The sequence below is a fragment of the Lotus japonicus genome, chromosome 2 (genome assembly GCF_012489685.1).
Source record: "Lotus japonicus ecotype B-129 chromosome 2, LjGifu_v1.2".
NCBI lineage: Eukaryota > Viridiplantae > Streptophyta > Magnoliopsida > Fabales > Fabaceae > Lotus > Lotus japonicus.
Window position 1 is genome coordinate 79186978 of NC_080042.1, and position 16572 is coordinate 79203549.

The window sequence follows — 16572 nt, forward strand, 5'->3', positions numbered from 1 at the left end:
ATTGTACAAACTGACTCAAGCAATTGACCTACCTACACAAGAAAAAAGAAAAATAACATAAGTTTCATAAAAAAGCTCTACCCAATTAGGACAAATGAAAAAAATCATGCACCACTCAATCCACGTGAAATAAGTGGACCATCACAACATTCAAGTAAAACAACTATCTTACTTTTTTTTAGAAATATCCTAGTTATCAAATAATGTTAATACATAATTCATGCACAAGCTTCGAACCCTGTACCATTGACACTTAACCCTTTCAATCCCCTACGTCAAATTAGTCCTATCACTTCGGCTAACATTCGAAGAAAAACCTAACTTTCACTTCATATTGAATTTCAAACCTAAATAATATCAACTCTAAAATACTATGACATATAATAAGAAATATATTCTAATCTTCAAAGTGAATCAAAAATATACTCTTAATAGATCTATTTGTAACAGTGTTTCATCCACAAGCTTCAAACCCTGTACCATTCACACTTAACCCTTTCGACCCCCTACGTCAAATTAGTCCTACCACTTCGGCTAACATTCGAAGAAAAAACTAACTTTCACTTCATATTAAATTCCAAAGCTAAATAATATCAACTCTAAAATACCAACATATAATAAGAAGTATATTTCAATCTTCAAAACGAATAAAAAATATACTCTTAATAAATCTACTTATAACAGTGTAATAATCTTTGGGAGGTTTTTGAGAGGTTCTTTGGGCTTCTTTTCCTCTATTGGTGAGGTTTTTTTTGGCTTTTTTTTTTTTGCTTTGGTTGGGTTAGTGGTGTTCTTATTGATTTTTTGTGCCCTTGTGAGGAGGGTTTGTACATCTCTTGATTATTTCCTCATTAATATTATTTTGCTTTCGAAAAAAAAAACAGTGTAATAATCTAACCTTTCAAAAACATATCAATTGGATTATCTAATAGTGTAATAATCTAACTGGAGGACCAATCTCAACCATTGAGGTAAAACAATTGGACTATGGCACGAAATCAATGTCACATGAAAGGGAGGGGATGAGAATAAATTTCAACCCAAAGAGCAGTATTTATACACACTTGGAACATAGCTTAAGTGCATTTTAGAGCGGGAAGCCATGGAGTTTGGAGCTCTATCTAAACTCGGTCTACAGATGACATCAACACCAACCAGAGATCTACCACCCCACAGTCATCACTCATCGCTGATGACTTCAAGGTGTGTGCCATGCCTAGATCACTTTGGCCTTCCCAACCCGCATTGAATTAATTCATAGTATTGTAAAACATGAACTAAACAGAAAAAGAAAATCGCACCAAAATAAAAAAAAAAGAACTTTTTTTGCTTACATCGCCTCCACCATTTTGAGGACCTATCATAGATGGAATTTGAATGGTCATGCCAAGAGTTAGAATGCATTGTTGGAAATCCAATACCAACATTTCAGCTGCATTAACAAACCCAGTTAAAAGTTTGAGATATAAATAAGCAAGAAAATAAATTTGATGAAAAACATATAGGCTTGAACATTTTGATTCATGAAAAAAATATTATTTTCTTAATTAGTAAAATAGGTGTTATACTTCTTGATATGTACTATGTCCCCTTTTCCTGTAGTCAAAAGGGAATGCATATTTACTATATTTCTTATTTTCTCACGCTACTAAAAATATCATTTAGAAATTGGTGTATGGATTCGTTTTGTTAATTAAAGTGATCGGTGACATCATTCTTAGGTTTATGAAAAAACAATAAGGAAAACAACTTTTATGAGTTTCCATAATGACAAAATGAATTATCATAAGTTGATTAGTAAAAGATTTGTTACATTTGTTGAAAACTAAATAGAGATTATCAACATACTTGAGTTTTATACAGAGAATTGCGTAGAGCTTAAAATTCTCACAGTCATGTACCGTGAAGTCGTGAACAACTGTCACTCTTAGTGTCTAAGAAATTTGATAAATTTTTGTGTTAAGGGAAAAAATGATTCTAGGAGAAGTTACTTTCAATAGTTTTTATGAGAAAATGAATTTTCTTTTTTAAAAAAAAAATATGAAAGAAACAGTCTCATTATAAATCAATACTTTGATCCAATTTGCTCCAAGTCTGAGAAGCAGACTCATTATGCATCAATACTTTGATTCAACTTATTTCAAGGTTACAAAATTTCCTAAGGGAATTAAAGGTACATGTATGACATTAATGTTTACATGAATTATTGTCATGTGTGCCGACCACTATGATTGGATATAATACTCACCAAAAAATATAAGCTTGGTGATAAAGAATATTTCATCTAGTTTCAGACTTTCAGCTGACATTATGATAAGAGTCGATAATAACATATGCAAGGTATTCACATTTGGCCAGTGACAATCCTGCCAGGGAAGTCCTTCCATCTTTTGTCATGTATACATGCCACTTGTTTGTCATATTGTCACTCTGATTCTTGTTCAAGCCCATGAATGACCAATCCTTTCCACTCTTGTCTTTTGAAGAAATACTATCATATAGCTTATGTCTAACATTCTTTATCCTTCCTACCATCATTTCCATCTCTGCTTTCCATTCATTGAAGAGAACTGGATTTCCAACTATATCAGCAACAATCCTAGCCCCGTGAACTGGTGGATTAGAGTACATTGGCCTGGCAATCCTTTTCAATTGGCTCTTTACCCTTGCTGCAGATTCTTAAAGGTTTTAAATGTGAAAGCAAACTGGTTAGTGGTTTTTCTCTGCTCTACTGAAATCCACATGACTCAACATGCAAGAGATCACCTTAACAAAAGTAAAGCAGATAAAAAATCACTAAACATGCAAGAGATTATGACATGTTTGGACTTATCTTTTTCCAAAAGCTACTCACAAAAGTTCCTATTCTGAATTATTTGGACTTTAAAATCAATTCTAGAAGGATTTCCAGATATGATCATGTCGGCAGCAAGACATTAAGAATTATAGAAAGTAAGGAAAACAAAGTACTGATGCCAATATTAAGCATTTCATAAGCAACAAACCAATTAAGAAAATTTTGATAAATTTTGCTGACCTTGTCAGCAGAATAGATCTGGAACTGAATCTTCTGGTTCTTCTGAAGGTTCTTCCTTTGCAGGCTTCCAGATAACAAAACACCTTAGTCATGCAAAGCAAAAGCCATAATAATAATATCTAGCAGTAAAATACAATTTGAGTAAAAAACAAAGTATGTTTATGAAGCTCCTCTTTTTCATAGTTGTTCTTACTTCTTACTTCTGTAAGCCACTTTGCCCATAGTTCAGTAAATCTTGTTTGCTTGGTTCCTGAAACATTGAGTTGAAAATCATCATGAGAAAAAGCACACAGCAACCTGGAAAGGGAACCAGATTCAGGGAAAAATAAAGAGAAGAACAAACCCAAAAGCCTTGCTTTTAGTACCATTTATAAGCTATGAAGGGGATGGAAAAGACCAACGAACCAAAAAGCCCTGCTTTTAGTACCATTCACCTCTGAACTTAGGAAGATAGTTCTTCTCAATATAAGCCTCAATTTTTACACCCTAGACAACAAAAGAACCATTCTTTTTTTTTTTTTTTGAGGTGAATGAGAACAGTAGTCATATCACAATAAACAAAAATAGGGAAATTGTTCACCTAAAAAGCTGACATCTTGAAAACTCAAATTTTTGCTCAACAATACAGAAAGGAAGGAGACTTATTTTTCACCAAGAAATAACCTGACAATATTTGAAATAAGAATTACAGATATACGAAAAAACACAAGCTGCGAACTTTGGAATGAACAAATAATGATACCACATACTTCCTTGAAAGGGTCATGTAGTAAAAAACTAAAATATTTCAGGCTAATGAAACCTGCAGGATAAGTATGATGAAGAATTGACCAACCATGGGAATATGTCCTTAAACTCACTTGGGAAGCCCATTTTCACCATTGAGAAGAGCTTGATTTTCACCAGGTAGCAAAACAGGCCCCCTTCCAGGTCTGGTACATATGAAGTAATTGACGGATCCTTATATTTTTGTGATGGAATATTGTCTTTAATTTCTGGAGGAGGTGGCAAAGCTTCTACATAAGAAATTCCATTGATCCCAGCATCTTTTTCAATTGACTTGTCACCAATAATATAACTGTTGAGGTCATCTGAATTTTGTTTCCGTGATATGAGTCCGGATACATATTAATCAGTGCAAACCCTTTTCCAATAAGGATGAAGCAAATCTTGGGTCCAATTTATTGCCAATATCAGTATGCCATGAGCAGACATAACCTCGCAATGAACTTCTCATCATAGAAGTTAAGCGTTATATACATTCATTGTTAAACAGTGGATTTCCAGATCCAAGAGTAGTAGAACAACATGTTTTTGACAGCATTATACATCTTACTATCCGGTTAATGTTGTAGTATATAATGTTGTTCTATACCACAACCAATGCATACTATTAAAAAAACTAATCAAAAGCCACTTGTTATAGCGATCCTACACTTGAAAACTATGCATTCATTTTTCCTACACCTAAATAACTGATATGAGATTAAGCAAAAAGATCCTGCCCAATAGCACTTAAAGAAAGATAAAACCAGAAATAAAGATAAGACAGTATTTGAAATACTAAAAACTGAAAAATGAGTATTTGAAGCATATAAATCTAGAGCAACTGTATCAGATTATCTACACAATATGTAACTAAGCACATTACATAGTTTGTGCTATGCTTTATAACAAAATAAGCCAGTGTTCATATGTCATAGCCCCTTTAATAAGAAGTAAAAGAAGACCACACAAATTACTTTTGTTTAATCTTAGTTTTAACCTGAGTGAAACATGTATTAAAGTTTGAAGACTACATAAAACACAGAAAACATATATTTTAGTTACCTATCATGCTTAAGGCTGCCATATTGATATTACCATGTAAGTAATTCATTACTAAATCATTTAGAAAAATAAGTATGCAACCTTTCAGTGACAATCACTACTTAAAGTTAGGTATCATGCTTTATGCATATGAAACATAAACTGAATAGATCAATGTGATGGGATGAGAAAAACAATTTCTTTATTAATCTAGTTAAATTCGTTCTTAAATATGATTAACTAAATAACGCATTGATGAATAGATCAATGAAAATATGCACTTCTGAGTAGACTTGGATAGCATATCAAAGGTTACTAAAACTTACAGTTCCAGATTAGGTAAAGCTTCCATTATGGGCTCAACTTCATCGACCTCTTGTCCTGAAACGTATGCCAAAATCATGATTTGAGTCTGAAGAGAGATATATTACAGAAAAAGAAACACAATTTGAACACTAAGAGTAAGATATATTATGAAATGACATTCATTGTTCAAAAAGGAATGCAAACTATTTATGTCATCAACAACATGAAAACCTTATGCAAAGAGACTGGATTTGACAAATTCAAAGAAGAAGATTTCATGTAACCAGAAAAAATAACCAAATAAGATTTCAAATATGAAAGGAGAATGATAAACCTGAAACTTAGAATTAGGATTTCAAAACAGAGCGATTCACATACCTTTGCACATATGGTCATCTAGCTTCCATCAGTCCTCTACATACTGACCTCCATCCCTCTTTCCCATGGGTTAAAGTGTTTTCTCTGTAAGCATGGAAGAAGAGGAAAAGAATGAGATACATGAAGACAAATACAAAATTTGAAATGAAAGACCAATTGTGGGAATATTTATTGCCAACACCAATTGAAGAAACACGTAGAAAAGGAGAGCTTCTGTTTAGCCTTCATCACAATCTAATTCTACATCTAGTTACTAAACCTAACTTCAGCTCAAAATGGCATACCCCATTCAAATTCAACACGCTGCTCTTCTCCTTCAGTACCCACTGCACTTACACAAATCACCTACTATCAACCTAACGCACACAGAGGTAAGGGAAAACTACCATCATGACCTGAACGGAACCCACATCAAACACTATTCAACGAAGCAATTGACATCACGCAGAGGACAGAGGTAAGGGAACAACTGGGCTTTAGTTATTTGGGCCAGCCCAACTAAGAGAAAGAAACATCTATGGTATGGTATGGTCAGAAAGTGAATGAACGGCCAGGATGGAGACTTCTCTTAGGAATAGTGTTTCTTCACCCTCTCTATTCAAGTAGAGTACAAGTAGATAAGAAGAGAAGAACGAAAAATGTTCATAAAATATTGGATTCTTGGGTATTGTTGTGAGTGTGATCATCTATGCAATGAACGAAGAGGTTAAACACGTAAGTAATTTAAACATCATCTATATATTTTTAACGGAACATTATCTACTTACTCACAACATAAATAACATGAGATATATAATATGATAAAAAATAAGATAAGAAAAAGTAAATTTCGTCGTACCCTGAAATTTTTTTTGGTATGGTACTCTTATTAAGTAATTTAATAGATTATTATCATATTACTCAAAGTAAATACTACATATTTAAATTTTACTTTACTTATCAATTAACTTCATCTCATGAAATTCATTTTTTAATGAAAAATGTGGAAACGAATGATGATGATGAAGATAAACGTAAAATGACTATGGTTGACAGATGAACAAAGCTCATAAAGTACAACTCGCAAATCTCACATCCCTAAGAATGGAATGCTGCATTACTACGATAAAACAAAATTAAAGTTTTAACCGGTACATGAATCTTTATTATCAAACTAACTCATTTTAGGTATCACGCATTAATCTAGTTTAAGGTACCATAACAACCACCACTTAAAAAATATATAGTTTAAATAAGAGGAAAATGAAGTAGTGTGTCAGATAACCACTTAATCCCAAAAGTTTAAGCTATTGGGTAAGGGTCACTTTAATGGTTTTATATTATATTCTAACACGCCCCCTCACGCAAGAGCCCTTTGGGCTTGAAGCGTGGATAAACGCACAGGCCCACCTTCCATGTGCTTAATAAAATTCCACTTTTTAATTAGAAAGTGAGGGGAGCAAGGATCGAACTCTAGACCTCTCAATCATAGATGCTCTGATACCATGTCAGATAACCACTTATCCCAAAAGCTTAAGCTATTGGGTAAGAGTCACTTTAATGGTTTTATATTATATTCTAACATGGTGTGAATGTCAAAACTCAAACTAATAATTTTTCCTCCATTTAGAATGATAAGAGCTTCATAAAGTACTAAAACACCAGGATTATTTGAGGTTTTATAAAAGAAGTTCATCACCTTTTAATGAACCTGGATTCTTTGTTTTTCTAAAATCATTTCTTTCCGTATAGTTCCCGCTAAAGCCGATCTCGATGATGCGTTTTTCGCTTAATTATCAAAACGAGATAACAACGTGGCCACTGGCCAATACTATAATTTGTTTCATGCTTAGTTTTTGTCTTTACAAAACGTAGTAAAATACCAATAAGGTGTAACATGATTAATATATAGATTGTTGATTTCCTTAAATATTTAGCTCTAAATTTAATCATAAGTGATGTGTATTAAGAAATATTTATTAAGAAAATTTATTCATTTAACATGATCATTCGTGGAAAACTCAATAAATTACTCTCATAAGTCATTAGCTCTAAGGTTTTATGTTAATCTCAAAATCCTATAAAGCCTAATTAGGCTTAATATTGACTTTAGATGCTCGTAGGACGCAAATGAGACTTAAAGTTGATCTCAAAGGCCCTTTAAAGAAATAAAATGAAGAAAACACATTAGTATTTATCTCATAATATTTTATCATGTATTGTCATACCTTATCTTATCAAATCTCACATCTTAATACTTCATATAATTTTATCGTATATTATCTCATCTTATCTTACAACATCAAAGATGATTTTATAATAAGAAATTAATTAACTATTTCGATAAATTATTTGTGGCATATCTATTTTCATCACTATTAATAGAATCATTAGCGACGATTATAAATTTGATCACTTTTGCAAATGATATTAGTGACAATCTATAGTTTGGTCACTATTACGAATAGTATTAATGACAATTTTTAATTTGGTCACTATTAATGAATACTATTAGTGACGATTTATAGTTTAGTCACTCTTACGAATAGTATTAGTGACGATTTTTAATTTGGTCACTATTACAAATGGTATTAGTGACGATTTATAGTTTTGTCACTGTTACAAATATTATTAGTGACAATTTTTAATTTGGTCACAGTTATCAATAGTAATAGTGAGGAAATAGAAGGTTGCCACAAATAATAGATATTTAGTGACGAAATTTATAATCGTCACTTAATTTTTGTCACTAAAGCACATAATTCTTGTAGTGCATCTTCAGAGGTTATTAACCGTCTATTAAGGATTAAAATTAATTGTATAGTTTTTTTTCCATTTGTATGATAGTAAAATTATGGATACTTGATAACGAAGTTGACAAAATCAAAATATTTATAAAGAAGCAAATAATATTTTATAATAATTAAGTACAATCAATTATTTATCTGTCTTTGAGACTTTAACTTTAGTGATCTTCATACAGATTGTATATATCAACAGAAAATTAACACTTTGATGGCTTTAATATACATCAATATATTAAAAAAATCATAATTTCTTACAACATTATAAATAACTAGAATACCACTAATGCTTTGTCAAAGAAAAAGACCAGTAATGTGATTAATAAAGTAGTTACTAATTTAAAGAGATAGTTGTAACATATAAAGGTCCTAATTTCCTAATTTTTAATGAAAAATATTTACTTCTTATACTATTATTTTAAAATGTATTTATCAAAAATTAATTAATATACTAGAACTTTTTTTAAAAGCTTACAATAATAAAATACTTTGGAGCATAACACTTGCACTGCCAAAATCAAACTTCACATGCTTTTTGGTCTAAGTTTTAAATTGTTTAGGCAAACGGACGAATTAACCTGGAAATGTTGCTAAAAATTTACTCCTAATCATTTTATAGGATGTCCTTTTAGGGAGAACTCGCCCATAGAGGTCCTATAGGTTCAAATAAAATTATCTCAGTGAAAAATAAATATATGTGATTTAAATGGGATAAAAGTCCCAAAACATTTGTTAATATTTTATTTTCAAAAAATAATGGTAAACACTTATTGGGCATAAACCCAAGGAGAAAGAGTAGAGTAAAAACATATTAAAAATGTGATAAGTGAGATAAAGTGATAAAAAGATAAATATTGAGAAAACAATAAGTGGAAGGAATGTAAATGTATTTTTCCATAAATTAAGATGATTCCTTTCAAATTGTAAATTTACAAGTAAACATCTCACTCTTCAACATATGTTCCATAATGGAAGAAGAGAGTGTAAACAAAAATAAATGAACTTAGCCTATGTGGAAAGATTAGTGTAATAATAAATTAGCAATAGATATATATCGGAGAAATTATCACTCATCGTTTCTTGATTGTTCCTCCCATTTCTTTATCATCTCAAGAAAAATCTCATTCCATGTGTCTATAGGTCCAGGCAAGCACCAATGAGTGCAATCATTCTGCACATTCTTTGGAACCCCCTTAGCAAATGGGAATGGACTCCTATAAGCACCGGGATGCCCATCTGGTCTCATTGATGCCAATTTGGTAAGATCTAATACCTCAAACCTAAACCCTCCAAACTGTTTGGCTTTTTCCTTAGCATTTTGCAATTCCTCCATTCCAATCTTTCTAATCTCAGCATCCCTGTGTTCAAGTTTCTTCTCCCCATGTTTATAAGGTTTAGTCTTTGAACAAGTACCTCCCTTATCCCAAGAACCTTTAAAATGAACAGGTGTGAATGTTCTCACAATGACTCCACCTCCATTTCCTTTAGCTGCTTTCCTCTCAATTATGCTATTAAGAGCAGTCCTCAAAGCCTTTCTTATTGGGACATAAAAACCAATATCAGTGCAATTTAGATCAGGAAATTTCTGGCAACCTAAAATTGAGCCACCCTCATAGTAAACTGAAGGAATATCAGCAAACCAATGTCCAAATCCAAGTACAATTAGATCCATTTGTTCCATGTCCCTATCCCAACTCTCATTAACTTGATCTAAATACATTGTGTTATGACGTGGTCCAGGCCCTTTTAGTTGTCTTTGAACACCTTGCACAAGAAATGGGGCCCAATATGATGATAAGGTTGCATTGTGAGAAGGAAAATGCCACCAACCCAAACCTCTATAGATAAGTTTAGGTGTTGAAGTAGAGGATACCATGCAAATAAGGGACTCTAATTGGTTCCTTGCTACAGAATCTCCAACAAAAGCTACATGTTTGTTCCTAATGACTTGAAGAAAAGTCTCAGGATCAAACCTTGGAAGATTGCACCTTCTTGGTTTCCACCTCCAGTGAAGATACCCCATGTCTGGCCTGCCATTGGTCATGCAATTCTGGGGTTCTCTGATCACACCACATGTACCATTGTACAAAGGGCTTCTTCTGTCTCGAACCCATTTTCCATTGAAGTAGTCACATGGTCTCTTGTATGCTTTCTCCCCTGCCAATAAAATTCCATGTTACAAGCTGCTAATAATTTCAAGTTCAGAGAAAACCACTCCCAAACATTTTCCATTCTAATATCAAGACAATGTCATGCATGCATATAAGATATAACGTACCTGGATGAAAAGAAGGAGCAGGAGGAGAGGGGAGGGGAGAAGCAGGGAGAAAGGAGTGGTAGGTGATATTGCTAGAATGAGGAATCTCAGGTGCAGGGGATGAAGTAAGAGACAGAGGAGGAGATGCAGAAACAGAGGATTGATCGGTGATATGGGTAGGAAGAAGAAGCTCAGGTGATGGGGATGGAGAAAATGAAAGAGAGGAAGAAGGAGAAAGAGAGGAATGGTAGGTGATGTATTTGAAATATTGAGGAAGCTCAATTGCAGGAGATTGAGTGAGAGACACAGGAGGAGGTGCAGAAACATAGGAGTGATCGGAATGAAGATAAAGCTCAGGTTCTGGGGATGGAGAAATGGGAAAAAGGGGAAAAGGAGGAAGAGAGATGTGGTCGGTGGTGTGAGTAGAATATTGAGGAAGCTCAGATGCAGGGGAAGGAGCAGGGGACTGAGGGGGAGATGCAGAAACAGATGAGTGATAGTTGTTGTGGGTAGAATGAGAAAGCTCAGGTGATGGGGATGGAGAAAGAGCTGGTTGTGGAGAAGGAGAAATAGAAGGGTGGTAGGTGATGTATCTAGAATGAGGAAGAAGATTTACAGGAGATATAATTGGAGTTAGGGACAGAGGAGGTGATACTGAAACAGAGGAGTAATAGTTATCAGGTGCAGGGGATGGAACAGGGGACAAATTGGGAGAAGAAGAAAGAGAGGGTTGGTGAGTGATGTGGGTTGTAGAATGAGGAACCTGATCAGGTTCTGGTGATGGTGATGAAGCAAGGGACAGAAGGTAAAAATATAAACAGAGAAATGCAATGAGTGTGCAGGTAAGAAATGATCTCTTTGTGAGGGAAATGGATGGGATTTTGAATGCTTTTGCAGTGCTTTTTTTAAAAGCATTCATTCCTTCCTGCTTTGTTTTCAGCTCAAAGTATCTCTTCTGTTCTGTCAGTGTTTGAGCCAAGAAGATTCTCCTTCTAAAAGAATTGTATAGGATGTATCATGTAGTGTACCTCAAAAAATGTGGTCAATTGTGGACAAATGATCATGAAGAGAATAAGAAAAATGTGAAAAATTCTCTTTCATTTGGAAGAATGATGGCACAAGTTGAAATCCTGAATGTGAGAATGAGAGTGAGAACTAAGAAATAGGGATTGCATTAATCAGATAATGTGAAACTGAAGAAAGTGATACACACAGTTGGGTTAGTGTAAGCCTCCTCATTCAGTTCAATGAGCACATGCATGCACCGTTGAAATTTGAAGAAAGTGATTCATCTGCTCATAACTTCAACCAGCCATGTGCTCAGTAGCTCATCCGGGAATGTTCTAACCAATACAGAACTGCTGATATCGCTGACTATCCATTAAAACCATGCATACTATTCAGAGCTTCTGAGTGAAGTAACCTTTTCAAATTTTGTTGTAGTTTATGCTATTGATAGTATATTTTGAACCACCGAGTATATAAATATAGTGCAGTGTAACCTACGTTCTACTTAGTCACCCACTCTATTCAATGCACTTCTATCTAAATATGGTCGACGTTGAGAATTGAGACTGAGGCACTGAGCATTCTGTTTTGGATCATACATGATTTTGATTAATTATCAAAACAAGATCAACAACGTGGCCAATACGATAACGTGTTTCATGCTTATTTTTTTTTTCTTTACAAAGAGGTACGTGCAAACGTTGAAAAGCTAATGAAAACTTGAGATTTACGCTCATGCCTCCTTGTTGAGGACACAACTTAGAGATGAGAGACAAGCAAGTTGGGTTATTTTGTAAATCTATTTGCACTTTCGTTTCGTTGTGTCCGTTTAATTCTATATTTTTAGATGATCTTTTTTGGCAGCCTATATTTATAGATGATGTATCTAATAAGAATGATTATTTTACATGAGAATATAAAAAGAAATTATAATCATTAAGTTTAACTATAAATGATCAAACATTAGCACTACAAAATTTCCTTGATTTGGACGAATTGGTGCAAGACGCGACAATTAATTCCATGGAAAAATCCAATCCAAGAAAATGATTAGGTGGTACTTGGTTTCTGATACAATGTTTCTTACTTCAAGAATGATATATACACACCTCAGTTTCTAAACACTTCATTTCCACTCATTTTTATTTCTATCTCTCTCATCTTATCATCTATCACATCTCATACTTTTTCTCTCTTACTTTTTCTTTTCTTCCTATCTCTCTCCTCCTCCACCTCTCTCCACCTCAGTTTAGAGGTGTCAACATAACATTATTCTTCTTACTTTCTTTTCTTTCCTGAACATAATTAGATTTGATTTCATAAGGGTTGATTCATGGATCCCTCCTCATTGACATGCACTTATTTTGGGGTGGTTTTAGACCGTCACAAAATGAAAAGTTTAAAAAAATGTATTTTATGGCAATTTAAAATCGCTTGTTGTGTCTTTAATAAATAACTACTTGGAAAATAACTCGAATGATAGAATTTTCCTTATCACCCACCATAGAATATATTCTTGTTATTAAATATGTAAGCCTAGTTACTACCATTCATAATTCATTAGTATAGTCAATAGCATTAATGTGTACGTAATTCCTTAAAATAGGTAGCCTAGTTAATGTTAGAAATGATTCCTCATGTATTTATGTTTGTATGATGGAATGAAATCAACTGGAACCATTTTTCTCCATAATCAACAGGAATCATTTCCCTTTACTGAAAAATATTTACTTGATAAAAAATACCCCACTCATCACGCCTTGGATGCTCTTCATCATCTCCATCTCATTCCAAAATGGATGGTTGAGGGAAACTCTGCCACGAACGGATGCCGGCTGGGGAGGGAACCAGAGCAAACTTGCAACGACCACAAACAGAGTGCAATTTCAGTGGCCTAAATGGAGTGGAGCAACACGTGATATGATGAACATAAGAAATCATGGAATTGAAGCTTCGAATGTGAGAGTGAGTAACAGAAGAAATCAGGGAACACTGCGTTATGATTTGGAAAACAAGGTAGGTTTGGGAGGGAATATAAGTTGAAGGATTTTTTTCTCCTTTAATTTGGTTAAAATATAAGCAGTCACCATTAAGAGAGCTTGAACCGCCGCTAAATATCAAATTTTGCTGTGGTTGTAATAGTCGCCGCAGCAAACTACTATAATTGTTGACATAACTGGTACATAATGGTAGCAAATAAACTGATCCCGATAGCTTCATTTTCTTGTAGTGGACACATAAAGTTTTAGAGTGTGTCATCTCCTTATTAATTACTACTAAAAATGTTTATAATTTCAAGCTCATTAGACCAAAATATTACTTATTGGCTAATTATGAAAGACCAACATAGTTAATCTACTACACAATTGTAATAGAGCAACAATATGGCAGGTAAAAGTTTAGAAGTTGTGATGGCATGTCCTCGTTGATCACTACATTAAACATTAAAGTTAACTTCAAAACTCAATATTATCAATCATGATACACATTTATAATACCAAGCAACCACTTTTTGGTCAATTATAAGAAAGAGCAAGCAACGGAAAACAATAGGAGCCGCCAATCATTGGGCTTTGACCAAATAGCCTGACGGCACAAATTGCAACACACGAGAGTCACCGCCGCCATAAAAACTGGTGGTAGCCTGACACAGAATCGAGCGATCCCACCTCTGTTTCTTTCTGAGTTTCTATTTCAAGTTTACTTCCATTCCTCTACTCTGTTTCCTTCTGCACTTCTGACGATGGCCGAGATGGCATATGACGAGACGATCCCCGAGTTCGAACTTGAGGGAGATGAAGCGGTGGCTCTGGAAATTGGAGATGCACCGATTGATCCAGAGCTGGGAACGGATGTGTGGCTGGTGGCCAGAGTGCTCGCACCGCATAAGGTTGAGCCAAGGGTATTCAGGAGCGTGATGAAACGCTATTGGGAATCCAGAAACTGTTTGGAGATCTGTCACGTGGGCCACAATCTCTTCTCCATCAAATTTGGAGCGGCGAAGGACAGGGAACTCGTCTTACGTGGTGGCCCGTGGTTTTTCAACCGGCAACTCATTGCCATGAACTATTTTGATATCTCCGTAAACCCAACAACCATTCCTATCTCTCGTGTTCCCTTCTGGATACAGGTGCATGGCTTGCCGTACCCACAAAGAACGGCGGATATTGCAAAGTCCATAGGGGACGCTTTTGGAGGCTACCTTGATTGGGATAAGTATGAAGCACACAGATATGGCCTTTGTTTGCGAGTCAGAGCTTGGCTGAATATTGATGCACCACTGAAAAGAGGACAGATGGTTACTGTCAAAGGAAAACCTCCACTGAAAGTGGCTTTTAAGTATGAGAAACTGAGCAATTTCTGTTATCGGTGTGGTAAACTCGACCATGGGCTCAAGGATTGCATTATCGTGGCTGAGAACGCAGCTCTAAAATACGGGCACTGGATGAGAGCTGAGGGGGAGGGAGACAAGCGACATGGCCGGCGGGAGGAGGCAACCTATGAGATAGAAGATGACCAGTCCGAGTTGGTGGAAAAGCATGATGTAACCAATGCCAAACCTGCTGCGGATGAGCCACCATACATGAGTATTCATGGGCAAAAGGAGGATGCCAACGTGAGTAAGCTGGTGGAGGGACAGCTTGACGAAACCGAAACGAATATGGATCCCAAAATAGCAAGAGGAAAGGAGATAGTGACTGAGGACCCACCAATGGGGAATAAAAAAGGTAGCGGTGGCCAGAGTAAGGGGGATGAATTTGCTTTTCATAGCCCAGCACACTTGTACAAGCAAGGAAGGAAAACAGCTAGACATCCAGCTAGAGGTGTGGTAATCCGAGACAACCACGGGAAGGGGACAAAAACGGGTGGCCTTACTCCTATGAAAAGGTCAAGTGTATCCACATCACTGCTTGGATCTGGTAGCACAACTATTTCACCTCCTTTGAAGAAAAAGAACATAGATTTTGGATTGGGATTGGCGGAGACTGTCGATGAACAGTCCCGCCTACCTCAATGAAGATACTATCGTGGAACTGTCGTGGGCTTGGGAACCTACGGACAGTACGGGCCCTTAAACGGCTCATCCACTCTAAAGATCCTGATGTGGTTTTTATTTCAGAGACAAAGTTACATACAGCGGAGGCCCTACGCCACCGAGGGTTGGGTGGTCTTTATAACATTTTTCCAGTGCAATGTGCAGGTCACGGACACTCTAGAGCAGGAGGCTTGTGTTTATGGTGGCGCAGTGAACTGAAACTAGAGGTAATTAATGCATCTATGAATCATATTTTGTGTAATATTTTGCATCCTGAGGACCAGACATCAATGTCTTTGGTCGGAATTTATGGTTTTCCAAATGAGAATTTAAAGAAAGACACATGGACTCTTGTCCGAAATCTTTTGCCGAATGGCACTCAAGCTTGTGTATGCATAGGAGATTTTAATGATATCCTCTCTCCGGCTGATAAGCAGGGAGGGGACCCACCTGATTATAACCATCTTCAGTGGGTGTCTAGTATGTGCAGGGACTCAGGGATACATGAGGTGGACTTTGCAGGGGACCGCTTCACTTGGTCAAATAACAGAACGGATACAGGAACTATTCTTGAAAGGATTGACTATGCTTTGGTGAATGATGCATGGGATGAGATGTGGCCGAGAACTACTGTGACTCATTTTGTGAGACATCAGTCTGATCATAGCCCTATTCTGTTAACATGTGGAGCAAGGCGGGAAAGACGTGAGCTCAAGAGAACTCGTATGTTCCGGTTTGAGGAGATGTGGCTCAGGGAGGGGGAGGAATGTGCGGAGGTGGTGACTGAGACGTGGTGTAATGGGGGGGGGGGTGATGTGTTGTCCAGGTTAACAGGGGTTGGTCATGCTCTTGATGGGTGGGGGAGAACAAAGTTTGGGGACCTTCCAAAGAGGATCAAGGCACAGGGAGACCTGCTTCAAGAGCTCCAACAAAAACCTCAAACGGAACAGGTCAGAAT

The 16572-nt window shown here is 35.7% G+C and overlaps 1 protein-coding gene and 1 long non-coding RNA gene across 15 annotated transcripts; both read right to left on the bottom strand.

Moving 5' to 3' along the window:
• Window positions 1-2072: 2072 nt before the first annotated feature.
• LOC130739972 (uncharacterized) lies at window positions 2073-6004 on the bottom strand. Of its 14 annotated transcripts, none has more exons than XR_009020011.1 (7): window positions 5815-5997; window positions 5531-5614; window positions 3898-5227; window positions 3403-3700; window positions 3231-3287; window positions 3038-3101; window positions 2073-2669 (listed from the first exon to the last, which is right to left on the bottom strand). It is a non-coding gene; the product is annotated as an uncharacterized LOC130739972 (long non-coding RNA). The 14 variants fall into 14 exon arrangements; XR_009020007.1 differs by having other exon boundaries at window positions 3403-3523; window positions 3618-5227; XR_009020005.1 differs by having other exon boundaries at window positions 3873-5227; window positions 5815-5995.
• A 3336-nt stretch (window positions 6005-9340) lies between these two features.
• Window positions 9341-12031, bottom strand: LOC130739973 (xyloglucan O-acetyltransferase 1-like). Its single transcript, XM_057592449.1, has 2 exons — window positions 10592-12031; window positions 9341-10470 (listed from the first exon to the last, which is right to left on the bottom strand). Exons 1-2 carry the CDS (start codon window positions 11487-11489, stop codon window positions 9380-9382), a joined length of 1989 nt encoding a protein of 662 aa, XP_057448432.1. The 5' UTR covers window positions 11490-12031; the 3' UTR covers window positions 9341-9379.
• Window positions 12032-16572: the final 4541 nt, after the last annotated feature.

Coding starts and splice junctions, on each gene's coding strand:
- LOC130739973 (XM_057592449.1), bottom strand. CDS start 11,489: ATGAATGCTTTTAAAAAAAGCACTGCAAAAGCATTCAAAATCCCATCC. Junction 10,471..10,591: donor TGCTCCTTCTTTTCATCCAG/GTACGTTATATC, acceptor TTTTATTGGCAG/GGGAGAAAGCATACAAGAGA.